General features: G+C 35.6%; 4 protein-coding genes across 4 annotated transcripts; 2 read left to right on the forward strand and 2 right to left on the reverse strand.

The window, feature by feature from the left end:
• The first annotated feature begins 1,155 nt into the window (after positions 1-1,155).
• LOC126700685 (serine/threonine-protein phosphatase 7 long form homolog) lies at positions 1,156-6,839 on the forward strand. The gene is made up of 7 exons (XM_050398893.1): positions 1,156-1,513; positions 1,712-1,774; positions 1,973-2,042; positions 4,991-5,102; positions 5,209-5,975; positions 6,152-6,242; positions 6,363-6,839. Exons 4-7 carry the CDS (start codon positions 4,992-4,994, stop codon positions 6,837-6,839), a joined length of 1,446 nt encoding a protein of 481 aa, XP_050254850.1. The 5' UTR covers positions 1,156-1,513; positions 1,712-1,774; positions 1,973-2,042; position 4,991.
• LOC126700267 (vacuolar protein sorting-associated protein 45 homolog) lies at positions 3,218-4,521 on the reverse strand. The gene is made up of 4 exons (XM_050398342.1): positions 4,263-4,521; positions 4,065-4,145; positions 3,833-3,974; positions 3,218-3,723 (listed from the first exon to the last, which is right to left on the reverse strand). Exons 1-3 carry the CDS (start codon positions 4,395-4,397, stop codon positions 3,888-3,890), a joined length of 303 nt encoding a protein of 100 aa, XP_050254299.1. The 5' UTR covers positions 4,398-4,521; the 3' UTR covers positions 3,218-3,723; positions 3,833-3,887.
• An 854-nt stretch (positions 6,840-7,693) lies between the features above and the next one.
• Positions 7,694-12,407, reverse strand: LOC126700263 (uncharacterized). The gene is made up of 4 exons (XM_050398337.1): positions 12,240-12,407; positions 12,013-12,120; positions 8,132-10,956; positions 7,694-8,031 (listed from the first exon to the last, which is right to left on the reverse strand). Exons 1-3 carry the CDS (start codon positions 12,340-12,342, stop codon positions 8,132-8,134), a joined length of 3,036 nt encoding a protein of 1,011 aa, XP_050254294.1. The 5' UTR covers positions 12,343-12,407; the 3' UTR covers positions 7,694-8,031.
• A 245-nt stretch (positions 12,408-12,652) lies between these two features.
• On the forward strand, positions 12,653-20,763 carry LOC126700265 (putative RING-H2 finger protein ATL21A). The gene is made up of 2 exons (XM_050398340.1): positions 12,653-14,915; positions 20,157-20,763. The coding sequence occupies exons 1-2, from the start codon at positions 14,213-14,215 to the stop codon at positions 20,558-20,560; spliced, it is 1,107 nt and encodes a 368-aa protein (XP_050254297.1). The 5' UTR covers positions 12,653-14,212; the 3' UTR covers positions 20,561-20,763.
• Positions 20,764-21,165: the final 402 nt, after the last annotated feature.

A 21,165-nucleotide genomic window follows, 5' to 3' on the forward strand; every position in this document is an offset into this window, starting at 1 on the left:
ATTTTGTTTATTACTAATAACAAATTTATCCATTGATCATTTTTAAGACTCAATTAGTTTTTTTTTTATTTTTTTTATTTTAAGTTTTTCATATTTAGATGCATATTTTCTAGTAAATATTTCTAATCAAACAATATATTTACAAAGACTAAAATAAAAATAAAAAATAACTTTCAAGTGTAGAGCAAATGAGAAATAAAACCCGGTTTATATAAAAAGTATTATTGTAGTTTCACTGAACAATAAATTTTTTTTAGCAATCTCAACCTGCATAAATAAAAATTTATTCATTATATTCCTAATAACTAAAAAATATATATAAAAACACAAGATTAAAACAAAAAAATAAAAAATAAACACAATACTGTACAAGCCCAGGGCCCTAGCCCAGCCAAGATGGCACCCACAAAAAAAAAAAATAAAACAAATCCTATTGCACCAATAACACACACACACCCAAAAAAAAAAAAAAAAAAAAAAGTTTAAAAAAGAAAAAAAAAAAAAAAAAAAAAAAGAAAAACCGGGCTTAACAAAGCAAAAAAAAAAAAAAAAAAAAACGCAGGCTTAACAACCAAAAAAAAAAAAAAAGGCCCAGACATGGTGAAACGTCCAGCCCACTGCCCAGAGAAAACTTATCTTTAACAAATCTAAGGAAGACTAGAAGAGTCTAGAGAAAGGCAGTACCTCAAAACTCAAAACCAGCCATTCTTCAGTTCTGCTTCTGCAGAATCAAAACCCAAACGCAACACTCAGCAGCAGCGTAAAAAAAAAAAAAAGAGATGAGATCGGAGGAAGCTTGGTCTAGGGCCGGCCCTGATAGTGGGAGTGGAGAGAGAATGAGAGAGACGGAGAGCATGAGTTGAGAGAAAAAAGCAGAGCAAGAATGAGAAAAAGAAAGGTAAAAATTTTGGCGAAAATGGCCAATTGGCCTTAAAAACCAAACAATCTAGTTAGTAGGCGAGAATTAGAAACTTATTTGGTTAATAGCATCTCGAGCCTCTAAGGCTCGATTTTGGTCTCAAAATCGAGCATTTAAGCCTCGATTTTCATGTGTGATCTGGCCTGCACACGCTGGAATGGTCCAGCTGGAAATCGAGTCTCTTAGACTCGATTTCCACGTGTATTCCAACCGGAAATCGAGTCTTAGAGACTCGGTTTCCAATTGGGCTTTTTCAAAATTAACGTTCTCACTCTCTCACCCTCAGTCTTACATCTTCATTTCCCACACTCACAGAACTCTCTCATTCTCTCATTTTCTCTCTATCTCTCACACGGCCTCTCACATTCACACACGCTCACACACACAGAGAACCCCGCCGGCGTCGACGAGCAGAGCCCGGCCCAGCCCAGCGACGACGCCGACGAGGCTGAGCCCAGCCATCTGCTCCTCTCCTCATCGATCTCTCTCTCCCTCACTAGGAGATCCTTTATCCTTTTCTCCCTCTCTCTCATTACCACCCCCATACCCATTCATTTTTCCTCACCATACCCATACCCATTCCGATTTTGGTTGGTAAGTTATTTATATGATTTTTTGTTTTGATTAATGTGAAATTTTGGGTTTGGATTTGGATACTTAACATCTAGGTTATTTATTTAATTTTCAGTTTTGATTTTTGTGAAATTTGGGTTTGGATTTTGTGGTAGATACTTTATTTAATTTTTATTTTATGATTTTTATGAAATTTGGGTTTGGATTTGGTGAGTGCAGATGACATTCAACTCTCTTTGGCTGAAGTCAAATTTGCTTGGTTACCCATTCCGATTTTGCTTGGTAAGTTATTTATTTGATTTTTTGTTTTGATTATTGTGAAATTTTGGGTTTGGATTTGGATACTTAACATTTAGGTTATTTATTTAATTTTCAGTTTTGATTTTTGTGAAATTTGGGTTTGGATTTTGTGGTAGATACTTTATTTAATTTTTATGTTATGATTTTTATGAAATTTGGGTTTGGATTTGGTGAGTGCAGATGACATTGTTGCTTGGATAGTGCATATTGTTGCTGCCATCCTTAAGAGTTTCCAAATTTCTGCCTTCAGGTTAGATTGTTATTGCTGATTAGGATTATAGCTTTTACGAGAGAATTGTATATCTCATTAGGCCCATTTGCTTGTCTATTAGGAGCTTAGAACTTACAAGTTTATATGAAATAGTTATCTCATATATTTATAGTGCTTGCGTACCATTACAAATTACTAAATTATATGCATATAAAAAAGCACTTAGTAGTTTGCTATTGAAGAAACAAATTACATAGTCTTTTTTCAGTTATGTATTTTGGTTGATTGGTTATGATTTAGGTTTTTCGGTTAGGAATGGTTTTGTTTAATTAGTTTAAATAGATGGATTAGATTTAGTTTTGATTAAGGGATTTTGGTTAGAAGTTTTGTTTACGTTAGCTGGCTTGGCATAAATTGGTTTTAGGTATCTAGAAATTTCCATATAAGGAAGTAATCTCCCAGCCTTTATCGGACTATTCCACTCCCAATTAATAGGACGCCTCAGAATTCCCATGGACTGATAGCATAGAGAATGGAACATTGGATGTTTCTATATTAAAACTCAAAATAAAATTTCAAATTAATAGAAGAGCAATTCATTGTAAAAGTTACCAAATGACAATTTCCTTTTTTTATAAAATTAGAAAAATACCCTTAACACTAGGAAAAAAAAAAAAAAAAAAAAAACCACACCACCTTCCTACCTTCCCTGTCCCACTTCTCCTCACTGCACCACTGCCACCCCCTCCCACACCCCCCCCCCCCCACCCCAAAAAAAAATAAAAATAAAAAATACAGAAGCTCCTCCCACCACCGCATACTAACTTTTTGTTGGTTTTAACATAGAAATTTTGTGCAACCTTAGATTTTGTGCAAACAAATAGTAGAAAAAAAAATTTCAGATCTGAAAAAAAAAATAAATAAATAAAACTAATAATAATGATAAAAAAAATAAAACAATTTATTTTCCTTGAAAATATTGTGTAAAAAACATTTTTGCCAGGAAAATGCTTTACATAGTAAGAAACGGAACTAGTAATGCAGTTGCTGTCAGTGGAGCCACTCAAGTTTATTATTAGTTCCAATGTGTAAGACTACTTTCACCAGGCCATCATTTTTTTATATATATTTTAACAAATTTTTCTTATTGGTATCATTTTTTTTATATATTTTTTTTAACAAATTACAATTTGTAAATTCATTACCCCACCATATTTGAGCATTGGGTAAATAACATAATCCATCTTAATCTGTCTCATACTGATGAGTGTATCAACATGCATGTGTGCATACAACAAAATCATCCAAGACAACATCCTTTTCTTCAGCCTCCTGTACTAGGATAATCTACTCCTTGCGCTTGATTCATGATCATATAGCTGTCTAAAAATTATACCAAAATCCATACTTATGTATCTTATAATAATTTCTATTATAAATTATCTAGAAAAACGTATAACTAAGTAGGCTCATGGATATATATGAAGTAACATAAACAATATTTAGAGAAAAACAAGAAAAGATACAATTGATTACACTACCTCAAATGCTGCCACTTGACCACCATTACAAGCCAACTCCTGCTCTGTTTCGGAAACTAACATGAGTTTTCTCTCTTCAACTATCTTGCTCATTTCTGTGACCAATGTCACATGCTTTGAAACATTTCCATGCATTTTTCTGTACTCAGGGTATTTGTCAACAAATTTGGCCATGTCTTCTGCAGAAATTCAAAATGTTGGAATGATGGAATGTTATACCTCAACCCACCATGCTAATTTAGTAACATAATATCTCGTAAATCTGAATTTATCAAGCCTCATACAAACCTATTGTCTGGATGCTCTGGTTACTCTTTGAAATCTGCTGAAATTCATCTACCAATCACTTGATATTCATCCCAATATCTCCAAAATTCTCATACATGTTAGCTTTGAAAAAGGCATCTTGTTCTGATGACAACACAACCTCCTGTGAGTGTGAATTGAACAAAGATCATTTTCTTAGCAACGCAAAACATAAAAATAAATATGCGCACTATAACAGGAAATGCAATGTAACCTTTTGATCCTTTGGAAGTTTGCCAATGTTTCTCAAATCCACCTTGTTGTCTTGAATACCTATCAATTCATGAACCATTGCCTATGGAACATGATGTGATAAATGAGTTCAATAAATGATAAAACCATCCATGTTACATCAAAACAACGAGGCATTTCTCATATAAATGGTAAAATCTGTACTGACAACTCCAAATACCTGATAGGTCCACTGGTTTAGCAAAGGGGTCACAGGATCATCCCTCCTATCAATTACTAGCAACAATGGGGAAACTTCCATTCGCCTGAAATCAAAAGGCCCACTTTCCTGCTGGTACATCAGCTTCTGATACATCCCAAAAAAGTATTAAAGTCAGATTTCTATGAACCTAAAATAGTAAAATTCAAAGGAGAAACTGCATCCAGTAAAATTAACAATGATATGAAATATCATGAATACACATATCATCAATCAGTTTCTAGGGGAAAAAATATACATGTGTGTGTATGAAATTCTGAAAACAGATCTCCTGGTGTGTGTATAACATCCAGGATTCAAATCCCCCCTCCCCTATTGTAACTATCAAATTATAAAAAATAAATTACACATTAAAAAAAAAAAAAAAAATCTGAAAACAGAATGCTTTAAAATTAATATGAAACTCGGTGATACATATATCATGAACAAGTAACATCTACATGCGTGTGCATTATTCAATATAGGGAAAAAAATGGGAAGGTTATGAACACCTAAGTGTTCTCATTGGAGTATAGTAATTCTAGTTAGACCTAAGTAATCTCATTGAGATTATAATCAGCAAGTTTATATAGCTAGTAAAATATTAAATTATCATATTTTTGTTTTATTTAGCTCAGAAAAAACTTTTGCTATCTATGTTTACTTGCAATGTCAATATTACGTGCTAATTGCTTATCATTCTTGTGCAGTATGGATGCTGCAAATGCTGGACGGATTGACCATACACGGCCTGGCCCTATTGACGATTCGGTGTTAAAGTTGCAGTCCACCCATCGGTCAGAAGCTATTTGGAATGGACAGGTACAATACAGCAGTAAATATTTATGTAAAATGTACACGTATTTAATTCATACAATATACATGCAGACGTTTGTCATATGTTAATCCAAGGATTCGTTTTGTGCAGGATCCAGGGGCCCTTACTTGCCGTGGCCGTACTGAAGAGTTCTCAAACCGAGAACCAATGGTAGATGATCGAGTTGTTCACATTATTAAGGCATTGGGGTTGGAGGGACTGCTGAGGCAGCCGGGTAGAGAGCTTGACCACGGCCTAATTACAGCCTTAGTGGAGCGATGGCGGCCCGAGACTCACACCTTCCACATGCCACATGGTGAGATGACCATTACATTGCAGGATGTGGAGGTGATTCTCGGGCTTCCTATCGATGGTGACGCTGTAACAGGGAGCACACAGAAAACTTGGACGGCTGTGTGCGAGGAGTTCCTTGGCTTTCAACCTATAACTCAAGACCAGCATAAGGAACTTCATGGCCAAAGGATTCTCATCAAACGGCTTTTGGAGCAAGTTGCTAATCCATTGCCGCCTAATGCCGAAGAGGATGAGCTGTATAGGTACGCACGATGCTATATCCTAGCGCTACTGGGGGACACAATATTCATGGACAAATCTGGCGATAGGGTGCATCTAATGTGGGTGCAGCAGTTGGAAGACCTTCGCAACCCACGAAGGTACAGTTGGGGGAGTGCTTGCCTTGCATGGTTGTACCGAGAGCTATGCAGGGCAAGCCATAAGGAAACCAGTCAAATCGGTGGATGCTTACTGTTGGTGCAGTATTGGGTATGGGCCAGGTTTCCTTATTTGTGCCCGGCAATTGAGCGTGGCCCACCAGTAGGAGCTTATGGTCCTCCAGCGCGTGGTCCTCTGTACTTGAAGTAAGTCTCTACTTTATAAGGATTATTTCTTATTGTAGTGATATTATTAATTGCCTAGTTTTTATCTATAACATAATCTTAGTAGTTATATGTGATAACATTATAGTTTTAGTCATGACATTATCTTAGTAGGAAAGTTATAAATATTAATCTTTTGTTCTTGACAACACTTGTAGGTGGGCGTGGGTCCCAAACAAGAAAAACAGGCCTGCCCACATCTTCAGGGATAGGTATCGCCAGCAAATAGCTTCAATGCTGCCAAGCCAGGTATGAAAATGCCTTGTTTAACATGTTAACATGTTTAGGAACAAGATATATGTTTGGTGAATTTTGAAATATAAACATAGTTGCCTAATATGTTGCGTACTTGTTTTTGGGCTACTGTAGGTGGTGTGGCAGCCGTACGAAGCCCATTTTGAGGACCTTCCGCCATGGTGCGTTGCAGGGAGGGCTGTGTGGACGGCAACGGTGCCGCTTGTATGTTTCCACCTAGTAGAGATACATACACCGGATCGTGTCGTTCGTCAATTTGGGATGATCCAAGAAATTCCCGAAGATGTTAACACTGACCCCGTGCTTCATGCCATTGATTTGAGGGGGAAGGTGGGCGTTGATTGGATGCGGAAACATGCCACCCATTTACTAAATTGGGGTAACCGCCTTCAACGGTGTTGTCAAGCAGTGCTTGGTGATATGCCTCCACAGCATCAGTACTTCGACTGGTTCAAAAGGGTGACTCGGAGGTTCATTGATGTTCCTGGTGCTACATTGACTATACTGGTAACTTCTCCACATTTTGTACATTTTACCGTACTCCTTAGCATGAAACAATATTGCATGCATGAAGCAACATTACAAATTTGATAAAAATCAGTTTTAGAAAATTCGGTAAACATGTTACTAATTTATTCAAAAAGAGGGTATAAAAGAGCGGATATGAAGAAATTAGGTTTTATACCATCGGTGCTAAGAATAAGGAAGCATCTGCAACCCGGGAAGTTATTATCACGTTTGGCTGGTACTTCTCCAAACATTCAACAATAGGAGCAGCTCCTACATATGTACTAGCACCCTTAATACATTAAGACAAAAAGATAGGATTCAGATTTACAAAGTAGTAATAAAAAAGAGGGGAATTTCAATAGTGATTAAATAATTCATTAAAAGAAAAGGTTTATTTATGCAAGCATCACATGCTAATGAAAAGGTGCCTCAGATTATGTAGCCAGTGTAGTCAAAGGGAAAAAAAAATGAACTTAAGGCACATCCTCGTGAGTTGACAAAAAAGTGCTCACCTGAGTGAACCAAGGTACTGAACTCTAAATATAAATATTATAAATTGTATGTATCTAATGCTTGTTAGGCATGGTTTGAATTTTTCAAACTTTACAGTAATCTCATATATACAATTAAAAAAAAAAAAAAAAAGGAGAGAACCAACTATTAAAGCTAAAAGATTATGAATTAAATCTAAAAAAAAAATATATATTTCTAAATTGACTTTCACCTCTATGTCAGAAAGCAAGTAGTTGTAGTTGCTCGGGAGTGATCACCAGTCAAGTAGATACAAGCATAATCACCAGTCAAGGAGAGAGTACATCAGATGCAAATAATTGGATTCAAACAGTTACTATTCATGGGCATTTTAGTTGCCCTTAGCACACAAAAACAGTCAATACATTATCATCGGTTCAAACAGTTCAAACAAGGCCGCTGTGGTTGAAGTTGGCAAAGTAGTAGCTACATTGCCAATGCCATATCATTGCATTACAGGCAAAAGCTGCACAACGCAATTAATGTAACGAGTACAATGGATAACAAATGTTCAATTACCACAATATTTAGCAATAAACAAAATACAAACTAAGTCAATACAACATAGTCTACATAGTCGTCTAACACTTGTCCATACTAATACAACATACTCTACATAGTCACCTATAACATTTCCATACTGATACAACATAGTCTACATAGAATTTGCTGCACTTGTCCATACCGAACATAACCACAAGTCCCACGTACAATGCCATTCAAAAATCCAGTCTCCGCTCGCCTGACAACCACGAAGGTACAGTTGTTAGTTTCTGCAATGTGAAGAACAACAACCAAATGACATTCTGAGCATATTATATAAAAACAGTGACAACACTTGCCTAGTTTGCAGCACTACCACTTGTCGAAGCCCCATGGGAATTGGGACAGCATCTGCGGTTATGCCCCTCTTGATGACACACTCCACATCGTTGCCTTGGTTGAATCTCCCTCAAGTCCGGATCTTCCCTCCGGCTTCCCCGTTCTCGTTGTATCCCATCCATTTCATTCCTTAATCTTGACTTCACAGGACGACCTTTGCCCCGCAACAGCTGTGGGTTAGGCACCCATCGTGGTCCGCGAACATCCCTCCACAATGACTCTGATTTTGGCACCACAAAATGATGTGAATATGTCTGAATGGCGTTGTTCAAACTGTAACATGGGTCAATATAGCTGGTCGCATCGAGGTGCAGACCTTTAAGAACTTTAATTGCATGTGAACAAGGGATCTTCAAGTTTTGCCACTTCCCACAACCACATGTTTGCTCAATTACGTGCACTTCATGACTGTGGTTTCCTCCTCCACCTCTATGATCGTTATACGGGGTAACCACTTGATATACACCAATTTCATGATTAAAATTCCTCAGAGTGTGTCCTGCAGTTTTCTGCTCATTTTTGTTATAGATCTTCATTGCATAATCACTCCACACCTTACCTTGAGAGAGATCAGAAAGAATTTTTTCATGTCGATCGTAGAAATATGCAACAAGTTTGGACCATGTGAACTCAACCATTGCAGCAATGGGCAAACCGCGGGCACCTTTAAGTACCCCATTAAAACACTCAGAGATATTGGTTGTCATTGCCCCGTAACGTCTTCCACCATCCTGTGACTGGGTCCATTTATCAACATCCTCACTCATTAGATATGTGTAAGGCATATAGCGTAGGATGTGGCGATCAGTAGGGTCTACACCCCTCAGTAAATTAATCTCGGCCTCCTTAATAGTTTGCATTATGGACGTGAATTTTGCTTCATGAGTTGCATATCCAGCTTTCAAGGCCAATGCCTTTAAAGTCGGGTCCTTAAATTTTGTGTTGAAGTTGCTAGCAACATGTCGAAGGCAATATCGATGATATACCTGTTCTCTTCCGTCCTCACCTATAGGCCACTCTCGAATGGCGCATTTGATACCTTTATGTCGGTCAGAAATAATGCAAATGCCATCCTTAGGTATGACATGCTCTATGGAAGTCCTAACACACTCTAAAAACCAACCCCAACTAGGCCCTGACTCCTTGTCTACAACAGCAAAGGCGAGAGGCAAAACCTTTTGGTTAGCATCAGTTGCCATTGCAATCATCAACACCCCTTTGTATTTACCATACAAATGAGTCCCATCAATACTGATCACTGGCCTGCAATATTTGAATGCAGCAATGCATGGAGCGAATGCCCAATATACATAGTGAAGTACCGCAATACCTTCGTATGGCCTAGGTATGGTGTGATAGCTGTACTTGGTACCTGAGTCCTGATCCAAGTATGCCAACAACAATTTCCGCAACCTTTGGTAAGACTCCTCCCAATCCCCAAATATCTTAGCAATTGCCTTTTGTTTTGCGTCCCATACTTTATAGTAAGAAAGCTCATGATTATACTTAGTACGTATGATCTCCCAGAGCTCATCAATACGAGCAGTGTGATTTTGTCGCAATTTTTCCACAATTTCTGATGCAACAAAATTAGAATCCATCATTCTACCGTCTCTTTGCAGGCCAAAGGGTATACAAGTGTGTGGACCCACATAAGACGTGACCACCCACAGACCATTAAGTTTATTCTTCTTGAATGCCCCAACATACCACTTGCAGTTGTCATCAACGCATGCGACGCACAATTTTGTGGTGTTCGACCTCCGGGTTATAAAATTTCTATTATCATTTGCTGCATATATTGTCAATGCACGTTTCACCGCCGATTTATTTGCAAAAGTCAACCCTTTACAAAAATGCATCCCATCTTGCCAAGTACAAACAAATGGTTCTAATAGACGTGAAGGATCAAACATATTTTCCCAAGTATTTGCGTAGAATGAGTCGGCAGGAGGTCTGTAGCCAGTGGTCGTATTTGTATCACGCTGGATGCCAATATCATCGTCTGCATCATCTTCATCATCGAACTCCATATTTTCCTCTTCAAAATGGGGAACGACTTCATGGTCATCCACATCGTTCTCAAGGTCACCTCGTTCAATCCTCTCTTCGTACTCATCCACACCATCAATACTTTCACCATCATTTGTAGCATGATCTTCGTCTTCGTCTTCGTCTTCGTCTTCAACATAGTCTTCGTCTTCAACATAGTCTTCGTCTTCAACATAGTCTTCGTCTTCGTCATCCTCCTCTAAATGTGTCTCTTGACAATGGAGGGTTTCACCAGTATTTACAACATGATCTTGAGATGGGAGCATATAATCTCCCATTGTATACCCTCCCATTGCAGTGCATCCATCATCAAGGGCTGTAAATTGTAAAGACGTAGTTGTTTGTTGCACCATCTCAGTATCAACTTCCGCAAGCGGCTCTGAACTTATGTACAACTCAGCAGCATTTACTTGGGGCATTTTCTGGATCCTATTAAACATCATCTTCACATGTTTGTCTTCTTTAATCGCCATATACCCGTAATTTATCCGTTCATGTAGGACTTCTTGTGGGTAACGATAAATAATCTTGATGTCATACCAAGCAGAGTTCAAATTCAATTCGTCCATTATTTTCAACTTCAAATCAATCAACGTCTTCAACTTACGACGTATCATCATGGGGTAGCATTGGATACCCGGCCCTGTAAATGGAAATCCCTCAATCCCCCCAGGATTGTTAAGAGGTCCACCGTAGTATACATTTATATCAATATTCTTCAGATGTTGTGAACCTATTAAAGAGTCAAGTATAATATGTTAGCGACATATTTTTTTCTTTCATTTAACCTCAATTACAAAACCTTTTCTATCTACTCAAAGTACAAAAATCACAAATTCTCACCCCACAATTGCATATACTCACCCCACATCACATACAAACACACTCAATCATTATCATTTCGTACTCAAACAAATAAAAAAACTAAAAACAAAACTCACCCCCATTACAAAATTTCAACTCAGCTCTAACTAATATAAATAAAAATATCAAACCAAACAACAAGAAAAATAGCCATGATAAAAGCCTAGCAATACAAATATATATCTACAATATTTTTTACTTGTTATAAAATCCTAGCAAATATATACATTAACTTGCAAAAATAGTCATGATAAAAGCCTAACAATACAAATATATATCTACAATATTTTTTACTTGTTATAAAATCTTAGCAAATATATACATTAACTTGCAAAAATAGTCATGATAAAAGCCTAACAATACAAATATATATCTACAATATTTTTTACTTGTTATAAAATCTTAGCAAATATATACATTAACTTGCAAAAATAGTCATGATAAAAGCCTAACAATACAAATATATATCTACAATATTTTTTACTTTGTATAAATCCTAGCAAATTATATACACTAACTTGCAAAATTAGTCATGATAAAAGCCTAACAATACAAATATATACCTAAATATATTTTTTACTTTGTATAAAATCCTAGCAAATATATACACTACCAAATATAACTTCTTACAAACCCCACATTTGCATATTCACATACAAACACACCCAATCATTATCATTTGTTTCCAAAATAAAATAAAAAACTAAAAAATCATTAATTATACTAAAAAAAAAATAAAAAACTAAACACACAACTCACCCCATTACAAACTTTCAAATCATTCTATCAAAAATATAAAAAACAATATCAAACCAAACAAAAAAAATTAATCATGATACACATACCCATAAAAAAACCTAATAATAATATATATATATTATATTTATATATGAAACTAACAATTAGAGAGATTGAGAAACCTTACCTGACATGAGGATGTGGGGTGACTTGAAGTTTATGCTGAAATGAAAATGAGTGAGAGGAAGGATGTGGGTCTCTTTTTCAAATTTGATAAATGTTGCTCCTATAAGAACTTAGCAATGAACACAGCAGTCAGGCTCTAACCTTACTTCCTCTAACCGTACAGGAGAAAGAGAAAAGTAAAAAGCAGCATGTGTGTACCTATAAGCCAGACAACTAAATGTAACTTACAATGAGCATGTGCAAACTGCAAAGGCTGACTCTGGAGCTGAGTGAGCATGTGCAAACTGCAAAGGCTCATCCTGGAGCTGTGGGACAAGACATGACCAGACATCAGACACGAATAAAGCAATAGAACTGTACAATAAAATCGAGTTTGTGAGACTCGTTTTCCAGCTGGAAATCGAGTCTTAGAAACTCGATTTTCACGTGGAAATCGAGTCTAAAAGACTCGATTTCCAGCTGGACCGTTCCAGCGTGTGCAGGCCAGATCACACAAGAAAATCGAGGCTTAAATGCTCGATTTTGAGACCAAAATCGAGCCTTAGAGGCTCGAGATGCTATTAACCAAATAAGTTTCTAATTCTCGCCTACTAACTAGATTGTTTGGTTTTTAAGGCCAATTGGCCATTTTCGCCAAAAATTTTAGAGATTTGAGTTTTTTTTTTTTTTTTTTTTTTTTTTTTTTTTTTGTTTTGACAACTTCTAATTGCGTCTTTGGTTTTTTATTATTTTGTTTTTACAATCTGTGGGTTTGCTACCATGTTGGGTTTGCTACATTGTTTTTTTTCCGTTAGATTGGGTTTGTAATCTGTTGTTTAGGATTGATGTTGAGCCTTTTTTTTTTTTTAATTTTTGGGTGTTCCTAATTTTGGTTGAGGGTGTTACTAATTCTTTTTTAAGGGTAAACAAATAAAAAAAATTTAATTATTATATATATATATATATATATATATAAATTTCAGGTCAGGGTGTTCCTGGGAACACCCTGACCTCAATGTGGCCCCGCCACTGTCTACACTATATACATTTCATTTTCCACATGAGTTGACCACCTACAAAATCTTATGAACTGGTCTCACTCTTAAATATTCAATCAAGCTCTTTATGCATGATAGTTCTATCTTTTCATTTTTCCTCCTTAATTTTGGTGGGCAAGCTCTGAATAAGTCTTTTACACATTGCGGTCAAATCGTTTCCGTAGGATTTACGTTGGTCAAATGCTCTACTCTCACTTCAAACTTTAAGACATTTCTTTTTCACACAAAAAAGGAGAATCACTCATATTCCAAATAGAACTCAAAATCAAGTGGTAGACAAGACTTCTAATAAAGTTTGATAACTTCAAACAACAGTAACCCAAAAAAATAAAATTTCTTCCTTATTCAAATCCAACAAGGAGTCAAACTCCTAATTCAAGACATATTCTACACTATATACATTTCATTTTCCACATGAGTTGACCACCTACAAAATCTTATGAACTGGTCTCACTCTTAAATATTCAATCAAGCTCTTTATGCATGATAGTTCTATCTTTTCATTTTTCCTCCTTAAATTTGGTGGGCAAGCTCTGAATAAGTCTTTTACACATTGCGGTCAAATCGTTTCCGTAGGATTTACGTTGGTCAAATGCTCTACTCTCACTTCAAACTTTAAGTCACAGTAATGAGAATGCTAACTTAGTGACATTTTTTACTTTTCTTTACTAGAAGAACTAGAATTCTAATTCATATTTTCTCTACATGTTGTTAATGATTAAAGTAAGTATTAGTTTTCTATTGTTTATAATTCACGTCACTTTTATTATGTAGCATCAACAAACGATATGAGCAAATGTAATTTTTTTTTCCTCCTTACACTTATTGTTTCGTCAGATTTAGAATCAAAAGACCATGTAACATTTGTACTTCAATTTTATTGTACACGGCCCAACATGACCTCGAGTGGAACCATTCTTATTATGGCCTTCTGTTTTTAGTTTGACTTTTTGTTTTCTAGAACTTTAATTTAGCATGGTATTAAAATACTTATGATCGTAGACTTTTTAATAAAACATTTGTTGGTTAATAACATCTTCAAATGAACATAAAAAACATCAATTTCTTATTCTCTCTCCAACAATAAATATATGTAGTATTTATATTGCTTGAGTAGAGTAGAATATAGCTTTGCATCCAAACATCAAAATATCCTAACACCAAATGAACATTCTCAAAGTCACTTCCTCCATCCTCTTCTTCTTCTTCTTCTTCTTCTCCTTCTCATACCTTGCAACCAGCACAGAGTCATGCAAAAACTCTGTTTGCAGCTCCAACAGCCCGGGAATTCACTTCCCGTTTCGGATACAAAGCCGTCAGCCAGAGTCATGTGGCTATCCGGGTTTTGATTTATCCTGCAATAATGCAACCCAAACAGTGCTTCTGAACCTGCCTTATTCAGGACAATTCATTGTCCAAGGGATAGACTATACCACACAGCAAATATGGATCAATGATCCAAAAAACTGCCTCCCTAAACAGCTTCTTTCGCTTAATCTCTCTGGTTCTCCCTTTAAGGGTGTATATCATCAAGAATTTTCATTCTTTAACTGCTCCTCTGGTTTATTGAAAGATCAATTAACACCTATTATTTGTCTTAGCGATTCAAATCACACAATATTTGCTACCTCGTCTAGAAGAGTTGCTGCACTTTTGTTATCAACTTGCGAGTTCATTACAAATGTTTCGGTTCCAGTTCAGAGGCCATTTTATGAGCAAATATTATCCTCAGACCTTAATGATGATCTCTGGCTAACTTGGGATGAACCTTCTGGTTGTGGAAAGTGTGAGTCACGAGGAGGGCAGTGTGGGTTCAAGACCAATTCAAGCCATGAAATTGTGTGCTCTAATATTCCTCATCAGTCCGGTAAGTTTCTACTTGGTCCTCCAAATGTTCTATTTTTTTGTTGTTGAGGAAATCCAAATGTTCTATTATGTTTGTTATTTTAGCAATTTAATTTAATTTTTTAGAGAAAATATTCACAATTTAAATTAGTTTAATTTAGACCGTTAGCATACTAAGGCTTTTCAGAAAATCAAAGGGTTAATTTATTACTTGGATTTGGATTACATATTAGCTATATCTTATATCCAAAAGCAAGTGATTTTTTATCTTGAAAGAGGATATATTATAAATAATTAATAAATATCATGTATTTTTTTTTTAGATAAGTAGTAATATTAGGATAAAATTTAGTTACAAAATTAGTTGTAGTATCTCAATAAAATAAACATTACCATATGTTTTGAAAATCTAATTGTTGAATAGTGTTGAGGGCCATTTGTGGAAGCCCAGGCAGACAGAAAAGCCCAATAATGAGGGTCACGAAGAATTGACAAGATAAATAGCAAAAAACCCATTAGGCCCAAGCGGCAGGAATAATGGATCACAGGCCTAACAAACAAATAAATGGGTCTTGAAGAGGCAAGCAGGCTCAAAGAAGCTAAGAAAGAAAGAAAGAAATAGCATCCTATGGGCAAAGTATGAGGTAGAAAAGTGAGAAAGGGCCGCCGCAGGCCCAAGGTAATGCAAACTAAGAGAGTAAGGGGTTTATGGCAGGCCCATGAACCCCAAAGATAAGGATAAGGTTATTGGGCCGGGGAAACCCAATTAAGTTAGTAAAAAGCCCATGGGAGTGTGGAATTAGCAAACGGGCTGAGGAAGTCCAAAGAAAGCAATCGGGCCATGGATGCCCAAAGAAAAGCCCAAAGAGACATAGGAGCCCATGAGTAAAAGCAAAACAGTGCCCATGACAGGCCACTGAGAAAAGGGATAAACGGCTGGCCCAAAAAGAGGTCCAGTAGGATTAAGTTATTACGGCAGGAATAACAGTTCAACGTGGCAGGCAATAAAGAATAACAAAAGTGGGTTAAAGAAATGTAAGCCTATCATCATACGAAGCCTAGCTCCTGAATGGAGCAGGAAATCAAAGAAAAGCCCACATGAAGGGTTAGGAAACGTAGACGGAGAGTCTCCAGATCACGGCAGACGTATGAGCAGCAGGCAGACTCTTGGACATATCTGAAAGGGAAGCACGTGCAAGGCCCAGGCACCACCAGCCTGTACCCAGCCAGTATAGGACATAGTGGGGTCATGGGTTAGAGGTAAGAGGTAAAGGGGGTATGGTTTGGTGATGGGGAGAGGGGAAAAGGTCTGTTTGCGGCTCTTGCTCAAAACCCTTTTGGGAGGTACGTCCTGCTGGGATGACAGACCACCCAAAAGAGGCAAGTTTGAGGGAGAACCGTTGGGTGCATGCCTTAAGAGTGGAGAGAGAGAGCATTTATATCGTGGCAGGAAGAAAGTTCTGCGGTAGAGGGAGAAATGAAACCTGCCTCTGTCTGGCAAGAGTGAATGGCACACACCTCTGGTAGTCGGCAAGTACGCCCAGACCAGACAGAGGTGGTTAAGAGGCAAAATGGTAAAACCTTGGTCACGGTAGGCATTATAAAAAGGCTTTTGCCGTGCCCTGTAGAAAGGATCGGAAAACAGAGTATATTTTACAGAGTGAAGAAAAACATAACGAAAACAAAAGAAAAAAATATAAGAAAGAAAACAGAGGAGAATAGAAAGAAAACTAAGGAAAAAGGAGAGTTAGTTCAATGGGCATGCACCAATAGATCGGTTTCCCTCTCTCCCCCTTCAAATCTTACTTTCTCCAAGACGTAAATAAGGATATTTTCTTTTTGGGCAATAACCATTCAGGTCCGACTCCCTCAAAGCCATTAATCCCCACGGCAGGATCTTTTTCCTGGGGGATTATTTGCATTGAGAAGAGGCGTTCTCTCCTCTTTGACTTTGTTGCGGCAGATTAAGTTCAAAACTTAATTTATGCCTATTTAAGTTAGCCAGTATTATTTTCTTCATTTTCTCTCTGTGATTGACATCAATATGACTGTAATCATGCTTTATTAGTAAGGAGTACATAGTCATTTATTTAAATAATCAGAATACTCTGTTTTAATTATTATTATATCTGCCTGCCGTAACTCGTCTGCAGCAGTTCTGCTTGCTGTAAGTTTACTCTTGGCAGACAAGGCATAAGTTTGTGCACAAACCGGTCCAAGTTGAGTTACAATTGGACTGGCCCCAACTCCTTTACTCAGAAATATTCGGGCCCATCACCGCAGGAGGCAACCCAGCCTATTACTGCAGGAGGTAGCCCAAGCCCAATACACCATACACAGAAAAGGCCCTCTACAAATAGCATGTTTTTTATGTTCTTAATACACATGTCAAATTTTGTGTCAATCGGATATTATTTACTATATAATCTATAAGTTTATATTTTATGCATAATTTTAAATTGCAAAAACTTGCAATTTAAATAATTTATTGATGACATAACTATTAATCTTTAATTTTCTTGAAATTTTGTAAGTATGGAGAATATAAGAATTAGATGTAATCTAATGGTGGATTTATCAAAATTCATCTCTAATAAAAAGATATTGAGTAAGATTGTAGTCTAAGGCTATAACCAGTTTTATAGCTAAATTTTGTCCATAATATTATGCCTACTTAAAAAAAAAAAAAAAAAGGTAGTAATATTATGCACTTGTCAATTATGCGAAACTTTGCTATAAAAAAAAAAAAAAAAAATTGTATGGTCTCACCAGCTCACCAAGTGATAGAACCAAATATACTTTTTCTCAAAAAAAAAAAAAAAAAAAAAAAAACCAAATATACTTCTCTAACTAATTAGTAGTTATATGAAAATATTCAGATTAAGACAGATTTCATGGATCTAAACTGATATGAAACTAATTAGTTTATAAATTAAATCGCTAATGGATGTAAAGATGATATAATTGTTATAATAAGCTTAATCTGTCATTTTTAATTCGATTTTATCATTTTAAAATGTTAACGTCCTGCTGCATGTGTCACTTAATTTTTGTTAACAATAATACTTAATACTTAAAGAATAATATTAGTCAATAATAAAAGAAGATGAATGAATGATTGTGGAGTTAATTTATATAAAATGTGACTTACCTTAAGCCAATTTTGTGGTACCTACATTGCATGAGGTCAACATTTTGATTTTTAAATAAAGCTAGTGAATTGGTAAGTTTCAAGATAAGTGTTGACGAAGTATTATATACTCAAAAATTTTGGAGCAATAAAAGCTGTGAATTACTACTTATTTTTAGTTCTTTCAATGCTTTCCACACTGCAATCATAGCTTTTTATTTGGTTCACTTTCGAACACCCAGCACTATGGCTTATGGGATTTGGAATTTTTTCAACGCCTCATCGTACCTTCTCCTCGTGTTGCACCTCTTTCTTTATTTCTAGGGGAAAAAAAAAAAATAGTCCATAGTAAGAAGACTAAGAATAGCCATTCTAGTCTTCTAGACCCCTCTCGAGAAATCAACTAATTATTGATAGACATTTGGGATCTTTCCTTGTTCATAATATTTTTACACTATGTTGGCCGACATAGTCGTAATTGCATCAATAATGCTGATAACATAGCAAATGACTCTTCCTTGTAATTCTAGTCATTTATTAATGGGAAACATTTACTTCAAAACTGGTTTGAAGGAAAATTTATTCAACTTGTTAATGATTGAGAAAATTATCTGCACATATTTTTAGTTACATGATTTATTAAAAAGTTATATGACTTAATTAAAGAATCGTTACATAATGAGTTGAAGAAAATTTCTCCAAATGGGTTCGGAGGAAAATTTTGTTGATTTGAATTTAGAGGTGCTCCTTGTAAGGCTAAGGATGCTTTTGGGTACTGCTCTGTTTTGTTAATTTTTCTTTTAAAGCTTTTTCTTGAGGCCAAAAAAAGAAAAAAAGAAAAAAAAAAGAGACTAGAAATAGCACTTGGTTAGGGTCAAGACAAATATAAATGTGGACATCAAGATAAGGGCTGTGTGGCAAACAATATAAATGGCTTAGATTTGATCTATATAAATTGGTCTTGAAATAAAATTGGTCAATTTTAAACTTATTTTGATTTGTTATGTAATTTATTTAAATTCAAGTTGAAACTTGTTTTGAAATTTATGTGTACGTGTAATGAAAACTTAATAATCAACATCAATTACCTCAAAAATCAAAATTTACAAGACTAAAAAAGAAAAAAACACATAAATTTATTAACTGCATTGTCTTTCTTTTAAGATTCAAATTGTAATTGTTGGCTTTAAGTTCTCGAATTTTTAAATTATTGTTAAACCTCAACTTGTCCATAAAATCCAGGATATCACAATTGATCTAATTTTATATTGAAATTCCCAATAAGCCACTACCCATTTATGCACATTCACATAAAGACACAAACAATCACTACTGGTCCAAGTTATAAGCATCATTATATTTCTATTAGGGGTTTGATTTTTATGGGCTTGTATATAAATTGGCTTGATTTAGGCAACGAATTCTCAGTTCTTGAGTCACGTATAGAATTGGGTCCCAAAACGCACACTATATGAGTTCTTTTTGCTTATTTAATCAAGTCTAGCCAACCTAAATCTTGTTATGTGGGGCTAGGTGATTCGGCCTGCACTTTCAAACCTGATATTGGGCTCTGCTTGATTGTAATTTTTTTAATTTTCTTCAACCTGGTCCATTCAGTTGTCTTTGAAGCAATGCTTTTTGCCCGAGGTTGGGTGGGTTTGCATTTGCTTCATATTGGGGGTTGGGCCGTTGGGTGCTCAACAGTTGTGTGAATACAAATTTTTACAACAAATTGATTTTTTTTTTTTTTTTGAGAAGAAAATTGATTGTTTTATGATGGAAAAGAAAAGTTTAAATTGTTATAGGGATTATACAAATTTTATTATATGGGTTTTATAAACCAATGTGTTAATTTTGTAAACTTTTTATGATAAAATTGATCATTTTTATAGTATTTTACAAAAAGTAATGTAGTACAATTTTACAATTATCTCAATGAATTTTAAGCTAATGTGTAGTTGTATATTTATTGTAAAGTTAATAAATATGAAAAGAATTTTCCTTTTTTTTTTTTTTTTTTTTTTTAAATTATCATTATTGTTCAATATTTTTGTGCATGCGAATGGGTTGTAGTTTAGTTGATATTTAAAGTATAACTTGATGCCTTAATAATGATTAATGTGGTATGTTTAGGATTTCCAAGGAGCGCATGCTACGCCATTGCCGTTGTTGTTGGAGTACCGGGAAGTCTGTGCTTGATAGGGCTACTATGTTTTCTCTTTGGCAAGATCGAGTCCTATATTGCTAGAAGACACATTGAAATCCCAGAATTCAATCCTACAATTGCTCCACTGTCCAAAATTATGGTGGGCCTTGGTGGGTCCACAATAGAGTCATTCCCAAAAATAGTTCTTGGTGAGAGCTGGTGCCTACCCAAGCCCAATGACAACACTTGCCCAATATGTTTGTCAGAGTACCAGCCTAAAGAGACTCTAAAGATCATACCTAAATGCCAGCATTGTTTTCACATTGAATGCATTGATGAATGGCTTAGCTTGAATGCTACGTGTCCCATTTGTCGGAATTCTCTCCAATGATTACCACCAGTGGATATTTCATGACACTTTGGGATATATTATTTTCCCATTTCAATTCTAGACTTTGTACTAATGTTTTTTACAAATTGTGCTTTACTTTTCTTCTCTTGTTTGAGCCATTGTTTCTTGAATGGTCACATCATTTGATTTGAGCATAAACTAAATTCTAATGGTATCTGCAAATCCAATAATGTTTGCACCAATCAACACATTTTCAGGATATTTCCCGGCAATAGTTTCCAAATTGCTAAAGCTCAAATAATAATAATAATTTCTAAACATTAGGGTGGCAACTTTAATTTCAGAAATTTTTTTTTTTTTGAAAGTAACTCTAATTTCATATTGAATGACCCTTTCTTATTTTATAATTGAATCTTACAATTTTTTTTATTACACTAATATTATTTAAGGTATCCATGCAATTCTCGATGTGATTATAAGGTGTGTTAACGACTTTTCCCAAACGTTCCTTTATCAAGGCCTCTGTATCGTAAACTAATTTTAATTTTGTTATAAATTGAGTTGGGTTTTACTCGACTCATGAGTCATGACCACATGAATTAGTAGGTTAGGAGGAGATTTGTAAAGTAAAGATGACTAAGAGA

Source organism: Quercus robur, chromosome 9, assembly GCF_932294415.1.
Source record: "Quercus robur chromosome 9, dhQueRobu3.1, whole genome shotgun sequence".
Lineage (NCBI taxonomy): Eukaryota > Viridiplantae > Streptophyta > Magnoliopsida > Fagales > Fagaceae > Quercus > Quercus robur.